We start from the raw sequence: 24,151 nt of genomic DNA, 5'->3' as shown, positions 1-24,151 counted from the left end.
TCTCCCTAAGTTAAGAACTCACTGCAAATAGAAAAGCAACACAACAGGCAAAGGGATAGGTAAGATTCATTCTCCTTGCTGTGTCGGGCTTTTTTTTTTTTACATTTGCAGGGAGTTTATTCTTCTTTCTTCATTTAAACAATTTCTATACTGCTTAACACAACAACCTCTGAGTTGTTACAAGGATACAATACAAAAAGTAAAAATCAGTTAAAACTATAAAATCAAAAATGTCAGTTTAAAATGCCTGCTGGAATGGAAGTCTTCACAGTAGGGGCTGAAAGTTCAGCAGGGAGGGGGCCTGTCTAATCTCAAATGGAAGGGAGGTCCATAAAAACTGTGCCCACAATATTAAATGCATGGTCCCTGGTGTCTATGAGCTGTGCTTCTGAGCCACAGGGGACCACTAATAGTGACTCCCCCAAAGACCCCAGCAATTGGACAGGGATATAAGGGATCGGGCGGTCCCTGAGGTAATCCTGGACCCAAGTTGTTAAGGGACTTGAAAATCAATACAAGGACCTTGAATCTGGCTCGGTAGTGTATGGGCAGCCAGTACAAACTTTTGAGGAACAGTTATGGGCTGGTGATAGACTTCCCCATCAAAAGTCTAGTCACAGCCTTTTGCGCCACTTTCAGACCAGGCCCAAGGATAACCCCACATAGAACAGATTGCAATAACTGAGTATTGAGGTTCTTACATGGGGCAGAATTCAAGAGTAGTATCTCCCACCACAGCATTCTTGTTTTGCTTGCAAACCCAGTCTAAGATCCCAGACCCGTGGGGGTATGTTCTGTGATTTGGTCCATGGAAAGCTCTAAAAAAGACCGAGTCATATTGCATAACCCTGAAGTGTGAAGATATCTGGTATCAACAGAACCACCATCCGGGTGGGCAGAAACAACTTGCCACACGTTCGGTAATTGGATTGATGAACAAAAGTTGCTTTCATTCATTGCCGCAGATGCAGTGCAGCTCAAGAAAAGAAGGGATGCAGATATGATGCACCTCAACAAAAGAAGAATGCGCTTATGAGCCATCAGCACAATCCACAGCCAGTTCTACAGGAAACCATGGTAGAGCTATAAAGGCTGACTGAAGAGACTAGTTAATTTCACACCAGCATTTAGTTCTGCTCATTCCAGATCTCTCCCTGCACCCTCACTCATTAAGGTGGTGTCTCTTTACGTAGATCTGTCGGTTGAGCTTTTACAAAGGTTACGGAGGGGGAAGAAGATGAGAATTTAAGAAATGCCCAGAAGAGCAAAATGCCAAGGGATCCTCAACTGCTCTGCAGTCTTAGTTTCAGCCGTTCGGCCAAAGGAAGGGGGCTATCAGACCAGGTGGCAGCCTCACTTGCCTGAAGGGGAGGAGAGGACCGACAAAGCTTAGATTCTGAGAGTGTCAGAGAATTGTGAATGTGTGCAATAGGAAGCTCTTCCACTGGTAAATTAATGGCAGGCCCTTTAAGAGAGTTCTTTCCTGGCACAACTTCAGCCACCAATTCATGGCTGCTCCTTTTGTCCCTAGACTTGTCCTTCAGCTGAACCACGCGACCCTTCCTTCGCCACTTAGGGCTTCTGTGAGCCTTCTTTCTACCTTTCACATTTTCACCATCACTGTCTTCACTGGAGTAAATCTTCTGGCACACGCTCTTTTTCAGCGAGCTTTTATGAGTGGCCGGCACGGGTTTTCCCCTCATCCGACAGCTATCTAGGACTTCCATTGACTTGCGAGACAATCTTGGTGACTTGTTTCCCAAGAAAGTTGGTTTTCGTGTTCCGGCACCCAGAGACACTGAAGTTCCTGGACTATTGAGGTTTTCTGACGCCCGGGTTGGATTTTCATAGTTTTTGAGCAAGTTTGGCAAGCCAAGTCCCCGCAGATATTTTCCTGGTAATATGCTTTCAACTTCCTGAGCACTGTCATTTAGCTGAGCTGAAGGAGATGGAGCTTTTCCCTCAGGGCTAGATGTAACATTGATTTGTTCTACCATTTGCAAAGAGTTTAACAGAGACATATCTGAAAGGCTGGGAGAAGCTTCCAAAGCAGAAGGCTTCAGAATTGCCCGCTCTTGTGAAGATAAATCATTTTGACCTTTATGAAGGTCAATTTTGGAGACAGAGCACTCCTCACTCCCTGGTAGATTTGGATCATATCGCACAGAATTCAAAGACGGGGGAACGATTTCAGCTGTTTTGCAGTGCAGTGAAGAGTGTTGATTTGGAAAATTACTACTCGCATCTGACTCAGATTCCAAACAAGCAATATTAACCCGCTTTGGAGAAACGCTGAAGGATGTTCCTTCCCAGTCAATGTCACTCAACTGCAGATGGGCAATTTGGGAAGATGCACGCAAGTTTTCAGGTTGCGAGCTCAGAGAACCGTCAGGAATGCAATTACACTCTGTATTTTGCAAAGTAGTCACGAGCAAGGTAGATGGGGTTTTTTGACTTTGTGTGACTGCAGTAGGAAAATGTGCAGTGACAGGTAGGCCGTGAAATTTAGAGCCCTTTTCTGGGACTGTTTGAAAACCAGAAACAGTTGTAAATGGAGGCTTAGGATCTTTGCCGGAAAAGGTTTCCTCATCAGATCGCATGTTCAGCCGAGAAAGAAGATCTGCAATTTCACTGTCCCCAGTTAAGCGTTCTCTCTCTTTAGGTTTCTTCTTCTTACCTAAAATAACCAGACAAAACAAAGTCACCTTGTAAAAATGAGGCTTTGTTCCTTGTGATGAAGTTAACAGAAGCAATCTGTGATTTAAAGGGCAGTTAAGCAAGGGCTGGGGAAAGTGACTGAGAATCTGCTTACATTATAATGCTTCGCTGACTAAGATGCATACATCTCGGGAGGATAATGGGCAATTTCACAAAACGAAAGGAGCGCGGTGTCTATTTAATCAACAGCAAAACCCGACGCTTCAGATTTACCTTTGTTCCTTTCCTTGCATATTTCCAACTTCTCCATATGGTATCGGGCAACCACTTCTGGATACGCAGCCTCAAATAGTGACGCCTCTTCTGTTGTTATTAAAAAGGGTTCCGCAGGCTGATCGTCTGCTGTAGCGTAATGATCTGGAGCAATGAATCCAGAGCATGGAAACAAAATACTATCAGATACAAATGGGCAGGTTCAGGGCTGCAGAAAAGATAACTCTGTTCTCATTTAGGCACTGTGCAATCCAAGGGAGTAGCAAATGAACTGTCATTTCCTAAGCCCTGTGGGTTGTTGTTATTTTAGGAGGGGGGTTGTTTCCAGTTTTTCCCCCCTGGTCTCCACATTGCTCCCTCCCCCCCAATTGCTCCTCCCATGAATATCTAAGAGAGGAAAAAATTGCCAGGAGGGGATCACCAGGTGTCATCACCAGGGTAGGACTTTCAGGCAAGAAGTCACTGATGGCCTTCTGTTGCCCAGTAAAAACACATATGTTCTCCCAGGCTTTTGGAGGGCTTGGTTGACTCTGCTTTGGCGTTTTCATTCCATAGCATCATAAAATTGTATAGGGGCAAGGGACCTCCAAGGGTCATCCAGTCCAACCCCCTGCAATGCTGTATGTATGCATTTATTACTGCTCTGCTACTCATATCGACATTTATATGTGTCCCTGTTTGTTTGTTTACTTTTGTTGCGAACTGTTTGTTTGTTTAATTTTGTTGCAAACCGCTTTGGGACCACTCTGGTGGTGGAAAAGAGGTCTAGAAATTTTTAAAAGGTAAAGGGACCCCTGACCATTAGGTCCAGTTGTGGCCGACTCTGGGGTTGCGGCGCTCATCTCGCTTTATTGGCCAAGGGAGCCGGCGTACAGCTTCCAGGTCATGTGGCCAGCATTACTAAGCCGCTTCTGGCGAACCAGAGCAGCGCACGGAAACGCCTTTTACCTTCCCGCCGGAACGGTACCGATTTATCTACTTGCACTTTGACGTGCTTTCGAACTGCTAGGTGGGCAGGAGCAGGGACTGAGCAACGGGAGCTCACCCCGTCGTGGGGATTCGAACCGCTGACCTTCTGATCAGCAAGTCCTAGGCTCTGTGGTATAACCCAGAGCGCCACCCGCGTCCCTCTACAAATTTTACCATTAAGCAAATTTCAGTGCATAAATTTCCAACATGTCTAAAAACAAAACAGTGGTTCATTCTTAAATATTTAAAACAAACGCTATTTTTTTATGTGAGGTGTGAAACAGAGCAGTCAAATACAACATTCGTAGAGTGGACATGTTTAGACATGAAGAGGGATGTTTGTCCAGCCAGTAGATAAACTTCCTGTTTCCTCCTGTGCTGGGACTTGCCCTGTATCCAGTTATCAATATGAATATATGAAGCCTTTCCCAGCCCTACCCAACCCTATTTGGAGATGTTATGAGTTCAACCGAGAGCCTTCTGCAAGCTGAGCTGATGCTTCGCAACTGAGCAATGGCTGCCACAAGAAAGGAATAAAGTCAGGATTTGATGTGTGTTGTTCTACTCGTCTGAACAGCGCGCAATTATCTAAAGATCCAATTTTGGCATACTCACACTATTCATTTATTCAATTTCTATCCTGCCCTTCCTCCCAAAAGAGGTCCAGGGTGGCAAGCACATATATTAAGTGTGTGTGTGTGTGTGTGTGTGTGTGTGTGTGTGTGTGTTTTAAAAATAAATCTAAAAACATTCTCCCAACCAGCAATCACCAGACACACAGGGCCATTCTGTCTTTTATTTTTAACATTCCAATACTGCTAAAGTTAGTTTCTTATCACATCATCCCTGTCTTCCTTCCTTCAAGGTGGTAAGGAAACTTTTCATTAAACCAGCATTTAAAGCGGCATTGTATGATAAGCCCAAAGAACTCAGAAACAAACAGCACCAACCTGGCTTTTGCCACTCTATTTCAAAGCAAGGAATGCCATTTTTAGTCCGGGTCTTGATTATCCTGTAAAACAAAGATGAAAATAAGGGGGGATTAAAATATAGGAATCCCTGTGGATCCACATGTGTGGGTGAACAAGAACAGAATTGGCTGGGTTGACTAGATTCAAAACGCAGGGGTTGCACAAAAGAGCCCCAGTAGGAGAGCATGAAACTCACAAAAGTTAAGCAGCAGTATAGCGTTAGGAATATAGCTTGTTAGACTTTTCTTATCCCGTTCCAACTACACACAGCAACTGACCTCTTTCTACCCCTCTTGCAATTAGCAGCCCACACAATGTTAAGTAAGTTTAAAATGCTTTACTCACAGGTTCAAGGTCTCAGTCATGCATTGTGCCATGCAGCAGCAACAATAATAAAGGCAAAATACTCTTTGGTAGAAAATACAGAATATGATTCCAAACATGTGCTGTAACTTTGTGAGCAAAGTCACACATGTCCATTCCATTACATGATGTGGAGGGGGGGGGGGGGGAGAGAGAGAGAGAGAGAGAGAGAGAGAGAGAGAGAGAGAGAGAAAGAAGAAAGGCTTTACTTCCTCCCTCTTGCGACGTGACCTGGCTGAGTCTATTTGTGGTCCTTTACCCCTTCATACACTAACTAGCACTACGCTTGCTAATTATATTTGGCTGCAATATTCCACAAAAAGCAAAAACACAAACCATTTTAAATTAGAAGAACGCAAACAGAAAAATGCCCAAGCAATTAGAAGTTTGTGTGAAATTCAGAATTTAAGTTACTTTAAAAGGGGGGGGGGGCTTATTTAAGAAAAGAAAAGTGCTTATTTAAGAAAAGAACAGAAAAAGCTAACTGACTCTTTAGGAAATATGAGAATGGCATTAAAATAAATAAAAACTTTAAAAACCCACCACATATGGGGCTAATCTCCCACGTGGCTGCAATATGCAAAAGAATACAACAATCCCACCATTTATGTGGGGGTTATGTTCTGGGGATTTTACACTACATCAGAAATACAGGACTGATTTAAACTTTGTATAAATGTAATTAAAAACCCATATATTTTCCATTTCCACAAGGCTATCAGGAATACAGATTTTCTCCAGCAACAGATATGAAAAGAAACGGGGTTAGAATTCCTCCAACTACCAAATAAAATTACCGTCGTGCCTGCAGTTGCTGTGCGTCAAAATGGCCAGACTTCCTTCTGTTCATGTCATAGTATGTGAGGAGGATGCACAATTTCTCACAAGCGTAATGCTTGGACCAGTCCATTTTCTCAAAAGCAAATTTCTGTAAGTGTGAGAAAAGCTCTAAACATGTGTCCTCTAAAACTGGTGCAACAGTATTATTGGCGGAAACCTTTTCAAGTTCTGTGTATGAAACAGCTCACTTGCCATTAGCACACGAGAGAGGCTCAGTACGTTTCCGAGCACAATTCAAAGTGTTGGTGCTGACCTTTAAAGCCCTAAACTGCTTCGGCCCAGTATACCTGAAGGAGAGTCTCCACCCCCATTGTTCAGCCCAGACACTGAGGTCCAGCTCCGAGGGCCTTCTGGTGGTTCCCTCACTGTGAGAAGTGAGGTTACAGGGAATCAGGCAGAGGGCCTTCTCGGTAGTGGCACCCACCCTGTGGAACGTCCTCCCACCAGATGTCAAGGAAATAAACAACTATCTGACTTTTAGAAGACATCTGAAGGCAGCCCTGTTTAGGGAAGTTTTTAATGTTTGATGTTTTATTGCATTTTTTATATTCTGTTGGGAGCTGCCCAGAGTGTCTGGGGAAACCCAGCCAGATGGGCGGGGTATAAATAATAAATTATTATTATTATTATTATTATTATTATTATTATTATTATTATTATTATTATTACCAAAAGCCCACCATTATCCTGAAAGTCCTGAGCACAAGAGCATGCTCCATGCTTGTGATTCCCATCAACTGCCTCCAACAATGGAGGTAGAATATAGCCCTTATGGCCATTGATAGCCTGTTCCTCCATGAATCTGTTGAAAGTCACCCAGAGTACTTCATTTTCTAAAACTGCTTAAGCTTCTCCTTAATTTGAGTGCTCAGATGCAGAAACAATTAACCGACATTGCAATAATTCCTACTATTTTTTGGTGCTTACTTTCCGTAATTTTTTTTATTTATATAAAGATTCTTCTAACCAACAAAATGGCAACTACACATCATTACTAGCTGGGCTAAATGCTAATGCATACAATCGGTTGAACCATCAAAATGTACTATCTGTACCTGAAAGGACAATAAATTTGGCCTCCGGCACCCATTTAACTTCATCGGTTTATCTTTGCTGATTAGGTACTCTTGGATAACCTTGGCAGGAAAAAAAGAACAAGTGAAAAGGAGAAGGTTTCTGGATAAGAAGATTCTAGGAAGTATTCATTTTCAAATTTTCAAATCGGGTCTAATTACCTCAGGAAATGGAAATCCTTTGCATGCTTTAGCTTTCCTGTGAATAAAAATGCATACATTAGGAAGAGGTTAGAAATGTGAAGTGTGAAAAGGAGCTGCCTTCAGAGCTGTAAGCCTAATGCGAAAGGGCAGGAGAGGTGAAGCGACAGGTAACTGAGCTAAACCAGTCTGGATTCTGGGGGGGCCACCAGGGGGCGCATTGGAAGATGGCCAACAATAACATCTCTCCGACCCACAAGAGGTAATTAAGAGGCTGTGATGGGAGTATGCAGCCTCCCTTGCCCCCCCAAGGGAATGGGGGGGACTGCCTTGCCAGCTGTGTCCATAATTCACCCCCGGATTCGAAAGAAGGGGGTGAGGACACTTGGCACGAAGCCCTCGGGTGAGGTCGGCTCTCCCTGACGCTGTCTCTAATCACGCACTGGTTCGCATTAGCTCGAAATATATAATTGGAAATATATAATTGGAAAGAAGCTAATGCACATACATCAAGTGAAGATCGGGAGTAAAGACTGCTGATTAATGGGATCTCTGCGAGCGGAGCGACGGGCTGGACAAATAAATCAAGTGAAGAATCATCATTAAAAGACTGGTATGTTGGAGTGGGACGGAAAGGGGGGGGGAGGAAAAAACTTTTCTTATTTTGTCTTATGTGACTACCAATAACCCTCCCCTCCAGAGAGAAGAATCACTGCTAATTACTAATCACAAGCAGGAGTTAAGAACTGTGTGGAAATGAATTACTGATCAAAGAGAGGACTGGTGGAAACATCGGGGAATGGAAAGAAAGTTTTATGACATAGTTACAAATGGACTTTCGTTAAGACAGGCTTGCCCATAGGAGGACGAGGGGGAGGAGGACCAGGGTCATCGGAATGTGAATGTATGGTTATCGGAATGTGATCTTGACCTGGCAGGTCCCCCTGAGATATAGATTGGCAAGCCTGTGGAAATCAATGGACAGACTGTGGGAATGTTTTTTACGGAGGTGTGGAAATGGTGTCTGTCCTTTATGTGATATGACTCTTGGAGAGTGTAAAACCCACACAGAATATGTTTGTTTGCAACCCGCTTGTGAAGATTATCAGAGATCACAAAGAAAGGAATATAACAGGAAGATGAGGAATGATAACAACAGGAAGATGAGGAAAATAACAAAGAGACTATCTGGACAGAACTGGATAGAACTGTTTAATTAAAGCAGCAGCAGCAAGAGTGAAGTTTTGATCCCTTTCGGAGCTTGAAGTATGGGCACCCCCAACAAAAATTTTAAAAATCTGACTGTATAATTTGGAACTAATGTGATTTGGAATTAATGTGATTTGATTGGCCTGTTAATAAAAATTATATTAAAAAAAAAAAACCAGTCTGGATTCTGGACTCGGAAATAGCTTCCTTGTTTCTGGAGTTTATTCAAAAGGTGGCTTGAAATTTATAGCATGCTGTTTATTGAAAGAGAAGTACTTGAAAATGATTCATAGATGGTGCTTAACTCTGCGTAAAAAGGTAAAGGGACCCCTGACCATTAGGTCCAGTTGTGACCAACTCTGGGGTTGCGGCGCTCATTTTGCTTTATTGGCCAAGCCGCTTCTGGTGAACCAGAGCAGCGCATGGAAACGCCGTTTACCTTCCCGCCGGAGCAGTACCTATTTATCTACTTGCACTTTGACGTGCTTTCGAACTGCTAGGTGGGCAGGAGCAGGGACCAAGCAAAGGGAGCTCACCCCATCGCGGGGATTAGAACCGCCAACCTTCTGATCGGCAAGTCCTCGGCTCTGTGGTTTAACCCACAGCGCCACCCGTGTCACCTTAACTCTGAGTAGGTTGGCTAATATTTACAAAACAGAATCAGATAAGTGTTGGAAGTGTAAAGAAGTGAAGGGAACATTCTTCCACATGTGGTGGACATGTAAAAACGTAAAAGGGTTCTGGGAAATGATTTATAATGAAATGAAAAAAAAAATTCAAAATGATTTACCCCCCCCCCCAAACAGAGTCCTTTTTGTTGGGGATAACCCAGACTGAAATTCCCTGGTGTCAGAAAAGATGATTTATGTATGCAACAACTGTGGCCCGTGCTTTGTTAGCCCCAAAATGGAAAGTGAGCGAAATCCTACCTAAAGAGGACTGGCAATTTAAGTTGATAGAATATGCACAACTTGCATATAATAAGAGAGCAAGAACATATGTTTAAAGAAGAGTGGAAAACATTTTTTGAATATATGGAAAATAACTGTATACAGTTGAAAACGCTGTCCACTTGTGTGACTGCACAGGTGAGACCCCCAGAGAACTGGTGTCCTTTTCCTGAAGCAATTCGGGGAAATGCACATCGAAGCACTCCTACTTTTTAATGCCATTCTCCACTGCGCTGACTCGCCGGTCTTGCTCGGAGGAGTGCCAGTCGCAAGGGCAGCAGAATTCCGCATCGTGGGGTTCACAGCATGCTGTGCTGCTGCAGAGACGGCACCCAGTGCTCACATGATCTTTATAAGCTCCTGCAAGAAAATGGTGACGACGGTTGTAATGGAGATTTAATAGAGTTGCGTCAACAGGGAAGATGCGGGAGAAAAAAAGTTAACCCAAGGACCCACAAAAGAGAGGAGGGAAGTCCATGGGAATTTATGGAATTCTCTTTGTGTTTTGGGCACTTGGGGATTGTTTGTAAATTTGTAATAAATTTATAAAAAAGAAAAGAAAATGGAAAGGAGAGTGCAGGCTTCTTAAAATGGAGAGGTGTGTCCCATAAAGTTCTGAATGAGGTATAATTGCACAAGTAGCTGAAGCATTTCTGTAGGTTTCATTCTATCTGTAAACTGCTTTGAAGGGTTTTTCTTACAATCAATGGTATATACATTTTATGAAACAAAACAAAATAATAAAACCAAACAAAAAACAAAACAAAAAAACAAAAATAAAATGCCAGGTACTGTATAGGGGTTTGTTTGGTTGCTGTGCTGGCTTGGCTTAGCTTGTTGTTCAAACCCAAACTCATGGTTTGGCTCTATCCAGGCAAACCACAAGGTGTAACCAAGGTCTGTTCTACAGTCTGCAGCTTGTGGAAGAGCTAAATGACAAGCCCAGGTTTGGACAACACACTAACCCAAACCATGACTTTTCCTCCTGGCACCACAACAGCAGAACGACCAGAAAGAAGCTAAGCTTCCCTGAACTCCTCTCTTGATAGCCTGCATGCTTGCACTAAACTATGGTTTCGTTTAGCTCAGGCATAGGCAAACTCGGCCCTCCAGATGTTTTGGGACTACAACTCCCATCATCCCTAACTAACAGGACCAGTGGTCAGGGATGATGGGAGTTGTAGTCCCAAAACATCTGGAGGGCCGAGTTTGCCTATGCCTGCTTTAGCGTGTCATGCGAACCAGACCTTTTGAGTTATCCATGGTGAGAGAAAGCAGGATATAGATTATTATTACAATAATAACAAACAATACGCCAATTGTGCTACACAACGTTCCTTCGGGGAGAGGCTGATTATAATTTTCTGTAGAGAGAAAAGGATTTAGTTATCGCTCACTTTTCATGGATTGGCGCTGGCTCAATCCAGTCTCCTTTTAAGAAACCTTTTAATTCTACTGCAAACCTGTTGAAGGGGAGGCCTCTGTGCACTGCACTTCTAAAGTTCACAGGCCGACTCACCTGGATGACGACACACGGCACAATGAATCACCTTGTTTACTGCCAGGGCTGGGATGTCATCATCTTGGAAGTGGTCTTTCCAGTGCGCAAACCTAATATTTAAAGTAGCACGGAGCACTTAAGGTGAGGCACACAATCACCATTGTTCGTAAGATCTGCTGCTTACATGTTAAGGCAATGCACATCTTACAAATACAGTGGTACCTCGGGTTAAGAACATAATTCGTTCTCGAGGCCCGTTCTTAACCTGAAACTGTTCTTAACCTGAAGCACCACTTTAGCTAATGGGGCCTCCCGCCACCACCGCCATGCGATTTCTGTTCTTATCCTGAGGTAAAGTTCTTAACCCAAGGTACTATTTCTGGGTTAGCAGAGTCTGTAACCTGAAGCGTCTGTAACCTGAGGTACCACTGTACACTCACTGAAATCAGTGGGCTAGTTCACTGATTTCAATAAGTCTGCTTGAAGTATGACTAATGTTGGATGTCATCCATAGCAGGGAAATGTATCTGAAAACTCATGCAGGGTTTATAGGATGCTAATTTTCACTAAGCAACTCAGCATTAGGCCTGTATGACGCACAATGCTCACACAAATGTACAGCTGACAATTTGTAAATTCTAGCCTACAAGATAAGATAAAATATACCTTTGCAGTAAGCTCTCTCCCCTCACAGTCTTAATCAACTTTAAAGCTTGTTCTTTTCCAACTCCAGGAACTCCCTTTAAGAGACAAGAGAATATTACACACATCGACGTAGCAATTTACAGCAGCATTTTGAGCACTGCAGTGCGAATACGAAACTTTCCCCGCACTATCTTTCATACAAACTGTTAAATCATCAACGCGGCAGGTGGCTGAAATGACAGTGATGGTCAAAACAACAAATGACTGAATGAACAAAATGCCTGTACAGTGGTACCTCGGGTTAAGTACTTAATTCGCTCCGGAGGTCTGTACTAAACCTGAAACTGTTCTTAACCTGAAGCACCATTTTAGCTAACGGGGGCCTCCTGCTGCCGCGACACGATATCTGTTCTCATCCTGAAGCAAAGTTCTTAACCCGGGGTACTATTTCTGGGTTAGCAGAGTCTGTAACCTGAAGCGTCTGTATCCTGAAGTGTATGTAACCTGAGGTACCACTGTACACATTTTTAAAAATGCAATGGGCAGCTTTGACATTTATCTGCTGCAGCAGACAAAATGTGGTCAACATGGAAAGGAGCGACTAACATTCACGTTGGTTTGACCTGTAGCAAATTATGTGTGAAGCTCCTCTGTCTGGTTGGGATGTTGTAAAGTTGGAGCAGACGACCCCCAATGTCCCTTTCCAACTCCCTGATGCTACGCAAAGTTAAAATGGGGGTGGAAGGTCAAATGTGAAACAAATACTAAAGAGAATCAAAAGGCAAACATCCTCTCACAAAAGCACACTGATTACCGGAGAGATGCATTGCTCACAAACAGTGCAATCAGTTACAGCCTGACAGGGTCAGGGAAGGTGACTATTATGAGAATGTGCAAAGAATTATTATAAGCAAAGGCTTATTTTTTTGGTTTTGATTTTGTAAAATCAATACGTTAAAGGATGCTCTCTCTCTCCCTCAATCTCTCTATCAAACATGTGGCAGACTGAAGAGCTTTGAACTGCTTTACCTAACTTTCTGGAAGAAACAGATTTAAAAGCTTCACAAATCAGATTGTTAAGGCACGCCTGGGATCTTGCAGTAAAACATGGATTTGCTTCTGAAAAACTCAAAAACCAGATTGACTGAAACGAAAAGAAGGGCAAGTAGCTGGCTGGATGTAGAGGATGATATTTTGAAATTGAAAGCTGGCAGCAAAACACTGGAAGATTTTGTTCAGACAGCTGCATCACCTGAAGGGAGGTCGCGGGAGTCAAAGGAGACAGAAATGTTTGCAGGAGGAGTATGCCTGCATTGAAATAGCGGCATTGCAAAATTGTTCACACAGTATGGCTCATTTAAATCTCTAGATAGAATTAGTAGTTTGTGCTTTGCCTGTATGTACATGACCGAAGCAGAGTAGTTTGACTGCGATTATCGCTGTTTAAAGCTGTCAGAGAGCAATGGAAAATTAAAATATTCATGTGGCCAGGAAGAACAATCAGGGAATTATAGAATGGGCTGCAATTCACCCAATGTGACTTATTTGTTCAGCTGGGTATAGGCTCAGTCACTTTCCTGCTTTATAAATTCTTTTTCCAGCAATCATATACTCCCATTCAATGCTGGTATGATTCACAAATGAGAGCCGAGCCCTTTTAGCCCCACTAAAGACAGCAAAAGTTACGCAGTCCAAAGAACTGCTTGTGCCAAAGGAACAAACAGGCAAATTTGTTCTGAATCCAAATGTACATGCCCTGGCTTCAAATGTTAAGCCCTATATGCCACCAAAACGGTCTTCCTAGGGAGGTTCCGGACTCTCCTTCCTTGGAGGTTTTTAAGCATAAGTTGGATAGCTACCTGACATGGATGCTTTAGCTGAGATTCCTGCATTGCTGGGGGCTGGACTAAATGACCCTTGGGGTCCCTTCCATCACTACAATTCTATGAAAATATCCTTATTGACTAGCACTCGTCTGTTGGCTAGATCAAGAATCCCCATGAATGTCTCTTGGGATACCCCAGCTGGAGGAAGTGGAGGGGGAAAGTTTTTCATGGATTCCTCCTTCTGCCTACAGCCCACTGAGAAGCTGCTCCAGGGGACAGGAGGACCCCACAAAAGAGTACGGGAGACGATATGGTGAACTGCAGGTTGAATCAGAGAAAATCACCTTCCTTCCTCTCTCCAGCAAGAGGCTCCAATGCATCTTGGTCTGTTCCATGAATGGAACTGTTCCCTTTTATTCACAAAAGGGACACTTCAGGATCCAACCCCATTTCCCCACCTTTAAGAACAAAAGATGGGTTGGGAATCTCATTTCTCAACACTACGCACATGTTTACTTGGATGCTAGTCTCAAGTATTTCAGCAGAGCCTTAGAGCTTAGGATCAGGGCCTTGGAAAAGCATGGGGGAAGGGAAATAAATCTATTAGGAAACACCGACTAGGAACCAGCATATGAAGACAGTTGACAGCATATGAAGACAGTGTCATGTCCGGGGAAGGTTACGAGCTAATGCAAAAAGATCAGCTGTTCACTCCAGAACGTCAACATTTTTGTTTGTTTGTTTTGTTACCTTAGGAAGATAATCACAACCGAGTAGAACTGCTAATCCAATCAGTGAGTCTCTGTTGCAGCCCAGTGTCTTCTCAATAGCTAACATTGAATAGCAGTCGATGTGCGGGTCCTGCAAAAGAACACAGTCAGATGGCGACACCCTCTGGCATTGGGAAGACAGGCGAACTAATGCCAGTGTACTGGAAAAAAGCAAAGATCATCAGTGTCAAAGCAGTGATTCTTCAACATCAACTTCATTGGACTGGTCATGTTGTTCTGATGCCTGATAATCGTCTTCCAAAGAAACTACTCTATTCCAAACTTAAAAATGGAAAGTGTAATGCCGGTTGACAACAAAAGAGGTTTAAAGACGCTCTCAAGGCAAATCTTTAAAAATGTAGCGTAACACCAACAACTGGGAATCACTGGCCCGTGAGCGCTCCAATTGGAGAACAGCCTTCACCAAAGTTGTCATGGAATTTGAAGAAGCACGAACTCAGGACGAAAGGGAGAAATGAACTAAGAGGAAGGCACCTTTGGTAAACCCTCACTGTGATCAACTCCCGCCCAGAAACCTATGTCCCCACTGTGGAAGGATGTGCAGATCCAGAACTGGCCTCCACAGTCACTTACGGACACACTTTTACAACAATCATAAAAAAAACCTTACTCGCCTATGAGTGATCGCCGAAGGAGAAAGAAGATCACAAAGCAGGAAGAAATGTCGTTAACATAGTTTCTTCAATGAGCACTGAGGAAACACCCCTGCTACTACCAGCAGAAAGAAACATTCCTCCAATGGCTCTGAGAACCTCCAAGCTGGCGCAAGAAGAATGGAAAAAATTTAAAGACTATTTAAAGAAATATTACAAAATTAATGAAAGTTAGAATGATGTTGGACTGGAAAGTAAATGGTTACTATTAGCTATGGTTAAGACAAGGAGAATAAGGAAGACTAGTCTAAATTTAAATTAAAATAAGGGAAGATTTGCTGAACAATCGATAAGAATTTGGAATACAGAAAAGGGAGGCATGAGGAAGTCGGGGAAGAAAGGTATAAGAAATTAGGATATGAAATGATACATGTTTTTTGTTCTGTTTTTGTCTTTGTATGTTTATGTATGTTGTGTTTATATGGAAAAAATAAAAATATTATAAAAAAAAAGAGAACCTCCAAGCTGAAGGATGAACTGGCAAACTATGGTTTGCTGAGAGCCAGGGGGGAAATCAGAGCTTATGAGAAGAGGGAGTTGCAGTAACTAAGATTTCTCAAGGATTGTTGAAGTTAGTGCACTTCTGACTTAACACATCAAATGAAATATAAATAGATAGGCAAACTCATATGCCCCTTGAATTCCATGATGGAAGAAAAGTGGGAAATAAATAATGCATATAAATAAACCTATTTAAAAGAGAAACCACAGCAGGATAACTGCTAAGAGTACCAACTATAAAATACAGTTATTTGCATTTATTTCCTCGCTGCAGGGTCACCTTCGCCATGTGCAAAAGGTGGCAATGAAAGAAGGGCCTTCTCAGTGGTGGCTCACCAATTATAGAACTCTTTCCCCAGAGAATTTTGCCACGTGCCAACATGGTCAGCCCTTAAGCGTCCAGCAAAAAACATTATTGTTTACCCAGGCTTTGGATCTTATTTTAATCAAACTGTGAAATGATTCTGGTCCGGTTTGGTTTTCGTCTTATTTACAAAAAGAAGCTCTTTGAAACAAAGCCCCAATAAAGTACCTTTATGTTCATGGTAAAATTCCGGTAAACTGTCTGAGCACCGTAGAGGAAGGCATCACCATCATTGGTGATGCAGGCATCCACGTAGCCGTTCAAGTTCAGATAAGCACACATGGCTTCTGCTTCACCCGCTGCCTGAACCCAAGGGACCCCTAAGCACTCCAACATTTCGAGGCACTAAGGAAGCAAAAAACCCAAGAGACCATGCAGTTAGACCTAAAGCAGGAATTCAGTTCTTTGCAAAATTATGCACACTTCCATCAAATGGCCACGAGAATCGCCACAAACTTCTGAACCAACTTTTCCCCTGTGCTCTGCTCCATAAACACTTCATTGAGGTGCAGATCACTGCCCTGCAATAATTCATAAGTTCTTTAAAAGAGACAAGCCGTATGAAAGCACAGTGCTATAAAATCAGAGAACATCTTCTCATGTCATTAAATCAATAGGAGGTGAAGCTCATAAACGATAGACAAGAGTCAGGACAAACCCTAAATCTTACAAACGCGTGTCTGGAGCTATAAAATTGACATGCGACGTTGAAACAATGCCTTCCCAAAAAATAAAATGGAAAATGCTTCACGGTCAATTAAGCATAATTATTCTGCAGTTCACAAACATTAACAAATCAAACCAGACTTGGTCAAATACAATATATTATTTTAAAATATTTTTTTAAAATTATACAAAGTAAATAGATTAAATATTATTAATAAATAAATTTATTATAAATAAATGTATGCCTGTGATTATATAAAGGTAATGGAAGCAGTATTCAGTATCCCGAAAACTGAAATTCAGCCACCCATGGACACTTGCCTCTTTCAGTAGAGATTTAAAACGAGATCTTCCTGTTCCTGCCTTCCTGGATTTTCTGGATGGGCCAAAACGAGCTTCTGTCCTCTTTCGCATTGTGTCTGCTTTCAGCTCTGGGGACTCCCCCTCCATGACAAACACCAAATGGATTCCCATTAGCGTTAAGAGAGACTCGAAAATAAAGATTCCTGCAATAGCAAGAGAGTTGAGCCACTTTTGTGGAAGGGTACCAACTATGGGATAGCTTCCCTTCTGACGGTACATCATACACCGGTCTCACGTGCTGTTTACTTATGGGTCAAGACCCGCCAGGGCTTTGGCTGAGTTGATGTCTTGCCTCCTGCTGCCTTGCTTTCCCCTGCTGCTGTTAACAAACTTTTTACTATTGGATAGTTTTGTGGTTTTCTTTTGAGATTTTTAATATCGTTCGTACTTGGTTTTAATTGTGGGTGCTTTTGTAGCTCACCCTCGGCCCATTTGGTGAAGGGTAGGATATGAGCATATGAGGGTAGGATAGACAGCATCTTAAAAAGCAGAGACATCACCTTGCCAACAAAGGTCCGTATAGTTAAAGCTATGGTTTTCCCAGTAGTGATGTATGGAAGTGAGAGGTGGACCATAAAGAAGGCTGATTGCCGAAGAATTGATGCTTTTGAATTATGGTGCTGGAGGAGACTCTTGAGAGTCCCATGGACTGCAAGAAGATCAAACCTATCCATTCTGAAGAAATCAGCCCTGAGTGCTCACTGGAAGGACAGATCCCGAAGCTGAGGCTCCAATACTTTGGCCACCTCATGAGAAGAGAAGACTCCCTGGAAAAGACCCTGATGTTGGGAAAGATGGAGGGCACAAGGAGAAGGGGACGACAGAGGACGAGATGTTTGGACAGTGTTCTCGAAGCTACAAACATGAGTCTGACCAAACTGCGGGAGGCAGTGGAAGACAGGAGTGCCTGGCGTGCTCTGGTCCATGGGGTCACAAAGAGTTGGACACGACTAAACGACTAAACAACAACAGGATATGAGCATTAATAATGATGACGATGACAATGGATTTAAAGTTGGCCAAATATTTGTTAAGACAGATCAATTATATTTAACTTTTTTAAAAACAAACAAACCATGATGTACAACATTCATGCAAGATCAACAGTCACTATCTCTGTGTCCATTTTTTATGTTGTCTGTCAATCACACCCAAATACGTGAAGCAATCACTACATGCGGAAATGTGAAACTTCATAGGGAATTATGGGCTGGGAAAGGAGGCACGCAGCAAGAATTTGAGAGCCGTATTTGGAGTTCACTGGAGAAGAGGCTTCTGAGAGCGATCCATCCTTGACTATACTTCATCCTGTACACCTTATCATCAATGGCTGTGGGAGCCATGGATTCTCCGCACAACAAAAATAATTTCACCAGTAACAAGGGCTGGATCTAGACACGTCAAAGACGTGCTTCAGTTAAACGTGTTGTAAATTCATACAGGGAAATCCGGTAGGGAAAGACAGGCCTCCACAGCGCCATCTGGTGTCACAGCGTTATATTGCATATATAATGCATATAAACTGATTTTTCTTAACCAATCTGGCCCAGCCCAAGATCATCCTGTCTCCCTTGCTAAGTAGCAATGAAGATAAGCAAATAAATAAATATGGGATTGGTTACATTCACTGTTTTCTCCTTGCGTTTTGCTCAATAACTGGGTGAAGAGCGGGGAGAACAGGGGAAATAAACTTCCTTCCAAGTTCTAGAAAAATATTTAAGCTATACCTTAGATTTGGGAAAACACTAGCGAGTAAGCAAATAATTTAATAATCTGTATGCTGCTGACAATAATGTAAGACAGCAGCATTGTACGTACCTAAGGTGAGGTTTTCTGACTATCCCAACCATCTTTTTAACTGTTTGTGCTTCACACACCCAGAGACTTAAATCAACAGCCAGGGTCTTTCCTTTAAGGCTGCTGAGGGGGACGTGTTGTTTTACAGGTTCCAGGATCTGCCACAGGCTGGTCACTCCCATCGTCACAAATATTCTGGCAGTACGAGGACATCAGCTGCGGAGATCAACATAAAATATAATTGAGGTCTCTTGTGATGAAATTTAAATTACAATAAAGAAGGATTTTTAAGGAAATAAAAATTGTAAAGCTGCAATCCTAAATATATTTGCATGAGAGTCAGCCCCATTGAACACAATGGGACTGAAATCTGAGCACACGGGATTCTTATCGATTTGAACCCTGGTCCTAGTCCAAAACTCTAACCACTACCCCACACTGGCTCTTTCATGTGTACAGGATTGTGCCCAAGTACATTGACAAAGCACATTTTGCTACGGTGGAAAAATCCCTATTCCGTTCAGTACGAATGATTCAAATAGCATTTGATGATAAAAAATAACAAACAGCAAACGAGCAAACTTCTGAAACAACAATGGGATAGTAGCTCCGCCCAAGGCATGAAGGAGAACAGCAACAACAGGGAAAAGATAGACATAATACTTTTACAAGGACAGAAAGAAACATCACAGACAGAATAATGGCCACACACAGGAAGAACGAGGATATACGGTAGTTTTAATGCTTCACCTGTAGATTTATAAATCATTTAATGTGTCATTACGAATGGAATTCGTTAATACTGCAGTTGTTGTATAAGGGATTGCTATTTTGACTGGAGGTAATTGAAATTAGTAAGATTTTGGAATGCAGGAATGAAGTAAATAATCAAACCATCAATTCTAGCATGCGGGGGGGGGCACTTAAATTACCTAAATTACATAATTTGGCATTTGAATGATTGGTATTAGTAATTGTATTACAATTTGGCATTTTTGTAATGAGGCTATTATTGGATTATTGTAATTGAAAATTAATAAACATTATTATATTTTTAAAAATTCTCAGCACTCTTTTAGCAATCTCCATTTACAGCCCTTTTAAACTCTTGGTATCGCCTCCTTTCAATCTCTGAACTGCTTTTCTTAAAAAGAGCTTCTTGCTCTACATCATCTTTTCTTTTGTATTGCACATTTGTCACCCAGCCCATTCTAAATGTAGCATAATAAACTTTAAAGCATAACTTGTGAAATCAATCTGAATTGGCTTTCACCAACTGATTTTACAGCACAACCCTATGCATGCTTACTTAGAAATAAGTACCACTATATTAATTGGTGCTTGAACTCAGGGATATGTAAAGGATTGCAGCATTCATCTGTTCCTGACCCTTCCTTACAATAGTCCCTTCCTATTCCTGATTTCCCTTTCTGGCACTTTCCCTTTTGCCTTTGATGATGCCCATTTCCCCTTGTTATTTTTCTCACTTCACCCTTTCCCACCCTCTTATAGCAGCCTATTTATTAGTAGCCTAATTTAGGGCTCTCTTTCTCCTCTGCCTTGCTCTAAGTTTCTCTGCGGTTACCCTTCTGCAAATGAAATTGTGTGGCTACTCTTCTGCATTGTGCCAGAGATAATGTAGTTAAAAACAAGAGAACCTACCCATGTGACTCTGACACAAAACCCTTGCACATACATTATGTGAAAGGATGAAAGTTTAATATCCCCGCTCTTCTCTCCCTCCCGTCTCCCCCCCCCCCACCTTATACTGTCTACAACATTGGTCTCTCACATTGAATAGAACTGGCCTGTAGAAAGGACTTTATGATCTGAAAACAGAGATGATGTATGCACTTTTGTGATCCAAGGAAATCTTTAATATACATATTTTTAAGTTAACACAGCTTTGTATTTATGCACAGGATCTTAAGAGTTGATGAATGGGAAGAAACTAACAGTGAAATCCTATATGGGACCACGAAGAAGTTAAGCCCCACTGAGTTCAATCGAACTTATTCCCGTGAAGTCTCTGTGTATAGGACTGCAGCCTGAGACTGCAAGCGACCTTATTATGCAAATAGTCTGAATGATTACTTCTTATATTACAGCTTTGCAGACAAAACTCTCACACACAATTAGCATCCTGTTGAAACTAGCGACAGTATGTCAGAAGATGGTTAGAACGGTGGGTCTGGCAAGCTCTTTGCCTTTCAAGAAATCGCTGCTTTTGAGAAACTCTTGATTATTATGAGATGAATCGAGTAATAGATGAATTGAGTACTCTGACAAACTGCACAGAGCAAGGGTTTCTTAAAACAGAAGGATAAAGCATTTAGCATGCATAGCTCAGTACTCCTTACAGCACCCTGAGTGGGGCAAGTCGAAGATGAGACACATCCATCTCTTTGAGGCAAGGTGTGGGGAATCTTTGGAACCTCCAGATGCATCTGAACTACAACTCCCATAAGCCCCAGCAGGCATGGCCAATGGCCAGGGATGATGGGAGTTGTAGTTCAGCAAACATCTGGAGGGCCAAGCGTTCCTCACAGCTGCCTTAAAACCACCCCATGGAAGTTTGTGGCTGAGCTGAGTCTTGAACTGGGAGCCTCCAGCTCATTCCCTAAACTGCTATGTCCAGAAGTTCCCACTTGTTGGTCAAAAAGCCCAGTTAAGATGTGTAGCTGTTCAAATGAAAATTTTCCCATTCGCCAGGCTTCTGGGCTTCACAGGACATTGTCACAAAGCAGCACAACACCTAAACATTAGGAAGAACTTCCTGACAGTAAGAGCTGTTTGACAGTGGGATTTGCTGCCAAGGAGTGTGGTGGAGTCTCCTTCTTTGGAGGTCTTTAAGCAGAGGCTTGACAACCATATGTCAGGAGTGCTCTGATGGTGTTTCCTGCTTGGCAGGGGGTTGGACTCGATGGCCCTTGTGGTCTCTTCCAACTCTATGATTCTATGACCTTGCCAAGCCTACAAATCAGGAGCAGCCAATGCTTCAGATGTTGTGAACTACAACTCCCATCATCCCTCACTATTGGCACTTTGGGTGATGGGAGATGTAGTCCATGTGTTTTGTTGTGTGAATAAACCACATTTTGATGCATGTGCGTAAAACACATAATATAAGAAATCATCCTGAACATTAAATATAATCTTGCAAGCAAGCCTTACCCCAGTGTCTAAGCATGAGGCCAACTTTTGGTACACTCAAACTGAAATTTAGTGAAAAAGGAATTCACTAGGACACCTTAGACCAAAAAAAAATAGAAGCAGTGCCATCTAATGGACACAAATGTGTATCGCATTAGAGCTACAGAAAAGCACAGGAATTGACTGGCATCCCTCTCACATGGCCTGCTGGGGTGTTGCTTTTAGACCAGCCTGCTCATGATTCACCTGTGTGAATTGACTTCCCAAAGTAAGTGCCAATACTAATCCTTGTGGGAATCAACTTTCTACCTCTCGTTATTCATTTGGAGAACTATCCGTTTATTCCTATTCTTTGCTTCTTGCAACTTTAACTATTAAATTTGTTTTTATTAACGGATTTTCATCATTAACATGGGTACATGTTTTCAATTCACGAAGTCCTTTCAACTTGACCAAGCTGTGATTCCCAAGAGGATCTCTCTTCTTATTCCTTGACTGCTAAGCTTACTCAAGAGTCTTCAGTGTGGCCATGACAAGATCTACTCAGTGGACTTGGCCAGAACCCTTAACTGGACAAAGAGATTGGCTTGGAGACTTTCATATTCTCTCTTTCTACAGAGCCCCACCTCACAAACAGTAAACCATAGGCTTAGGAGGAACCCTAAGATGACATCTAGAGCAGCCCCCCATCATATAACAATAATATAAGTGCCTAGGCCTTCTTAAAAGAAAACGACGATACCCACATCAACATAGAGACTGATACTGCATACAGCAGGGAGTCAACTCCATTTAGTTTCCATTGGAGAATTCCAATTGGAAATGCTGTGTAAAATGCGAGCGTGGAGACTGCAATTTTGAGGATCCATAACTGGCAGCATAATCCTATGCCTTTTACTTACAAGCAAGCCCTGCTGCGTTCAGAAGATTGCCATGTAAGGCTGTGTTAACTTGTGAAGGACAACTGAGGGAAGCCCTGTTTAGGGAAGTTTTTAATATTTGATGTTTTATCATGTTTTTAACATTCTGTTGAGAGCCACCCAGAGTGGCTGGGGAAACCCATTCAGATGGGCAGGGTATTATTATTATTACTGTTACTTCCAAGTAAGTGCACATCAGGTCGTAGCCCAGTAGCACGATCCAAAAAACGTTGGGCAAAAGCTTTGCTAACTTAACACACGCAAACACCCCTCCGCTCTTAGAATCGTTTCCCTACTGCACCTGCCAAAAGAGGGTAACATCTGAGAATCACACAATTGTAGAGTTGGAAGGGACACCCCCAGGGTCATCTAGTCCGACCCCTTGAAGTGCAGGACTCTTTTTGTGCCATTGGTGAAGCAGACTCTAGTCCACAACAGCTTCTTATGCCATAATAAACCTGTTAGGGTAGGGTTACCAGATTTACCTGGTTCTTGGGGACAGTCCCCGGATTTGCAAATCTGTTCCCAGACAAATTCCATCCCCGGATTTCATTAAATGTCCCGGGAAACGTGGCAGCGGCAGTCTCAGCAGTCTGGAGCCAGGCTTCGTTGAAAAAAACCTGGTAACCATAGGCTAACTGGATGCAGGAAAGGAGTTTAAGTGGGGGCGAAGGAAAAACGCTCGGATTCTTTCAAACACACCTACACGTTTCTTCCACCGGATTTAATATATTGCATGGTGGGGGTTTTTTGTTTGTTTTTAAATTAACCAAAGCTCAGTTTTAAAGCAAACTTTGATCTGTGGAGTTGACTTTTTTCTTAATTTTTTTTCTCTTTTCAAAATAAAAAAAATCATTTTAATTTTTTTTTTTAAAGTGTCCCTGGATTTATTGAAAAAAGTCTGGTAACTCTATGTTAGGGTCTTTAGAGGTCCCGCAAGACTCGCGTTCTTGGCATAGCTGTCAACTTTTCCCTTTTCTTCCGAGGAATCCTATTCGGAATAAGGGAATTTCCCTGAAAAAAAGGGAAACGTTGACAGCTATGGTTCTTGGTGCGACTGACTAACCAACCTCCAGAAGTCCTTTCTTTCTGACAGCAAGTGTTGGATTCTCCTTCCTTGGCTGGATGGCCACCTGGCACGGATGCTTCAGCTGAGATGTCCAGCAGGGGGCTGGACTAGATGACCCTAGGGTGACTCTACTACCCTATGGCTCTAGGAAAGGTTCTTGCGAGTCGCCCTGTGAGGAAAAGAGAGATTTCACCGAAGGGAGCCGAGCCGACTCTGTGGGCGCAGACCCATCTGGGTCCCTCAGACGACACGGCGGCGGCGTCAGCGTCGCGGGCCCTTCCGCGTTGAGGCGAACAACGGTACCCAAGCGCCGACGTTCGTAATTCCGCGGGCGCCAAGCGCGCGTGCGCGAAATCGTGACGTAAGCGGGAGGGAGGGGCCAGAACGGCGGAATCGGACGGCCTGCCGCTGAGGGGAAGGAAGCGGCATGCCTCACATTTCTGGTTCGCAGTTGA

The 24,151-nt window shown here is 42.7% G+C and overlaps 1 protein-coding gene across 1 annotated transcript; it reads right to left on the bottom strand.

Moving 5' to 3' along the window:
- Window positions 1–1,283: 1,283 nt before the first annotated feature.
- On the bottom strand, window positions 1,284–24,024 carry GEN1 (GEN1 Holliday junction 5' flap endonuclease; the record flags this gene model as incomplete). Its single annotated transcript, XM_083607214.1, is given in 15 exon segments — window positions 1,284–2,677; window positions 2,932–3,075; window positions 4,851–4,912; window positions 6,032–6,162; window positions 7,130–7,210; window positions 7,310–7,346; window positions 9,657–9,807; window positions 10,967–11,058; window positions 11,615–11,688; window positions 14,170–14,280; window positions 15,897–16,073; window positions 16,716–16,884; window positions 16,886–16,900; window positions 18,576–18,770; window positions 23,890–24,024. Coding segments are annotated over 14 exon segments (2,799 nt in total). The 5' UTR covers window positions 18,737–18,770; window positions 23,890–24,024.
- Window positions 24,025–24,151: the final 127 nt, after the last annotated feature.

Source organism: Podarcis filfolensis (genome assembly GCF_964270895.1).
Source record: "Podarcis filfolensis genome assembly, chromosome: 3".
NCBI classification, from domain to species: domain Eukaryota; kingdom Metazoa; phylum Chordata; class Lepidosauria; order Squamata; family Lacertidae; genus Podarcis; species Podarcis filfolensis.
Note: the sequence above shows the minus strand (reverse complement) of the source record. Positions and strands in the feature narration are given on the sequence as shown.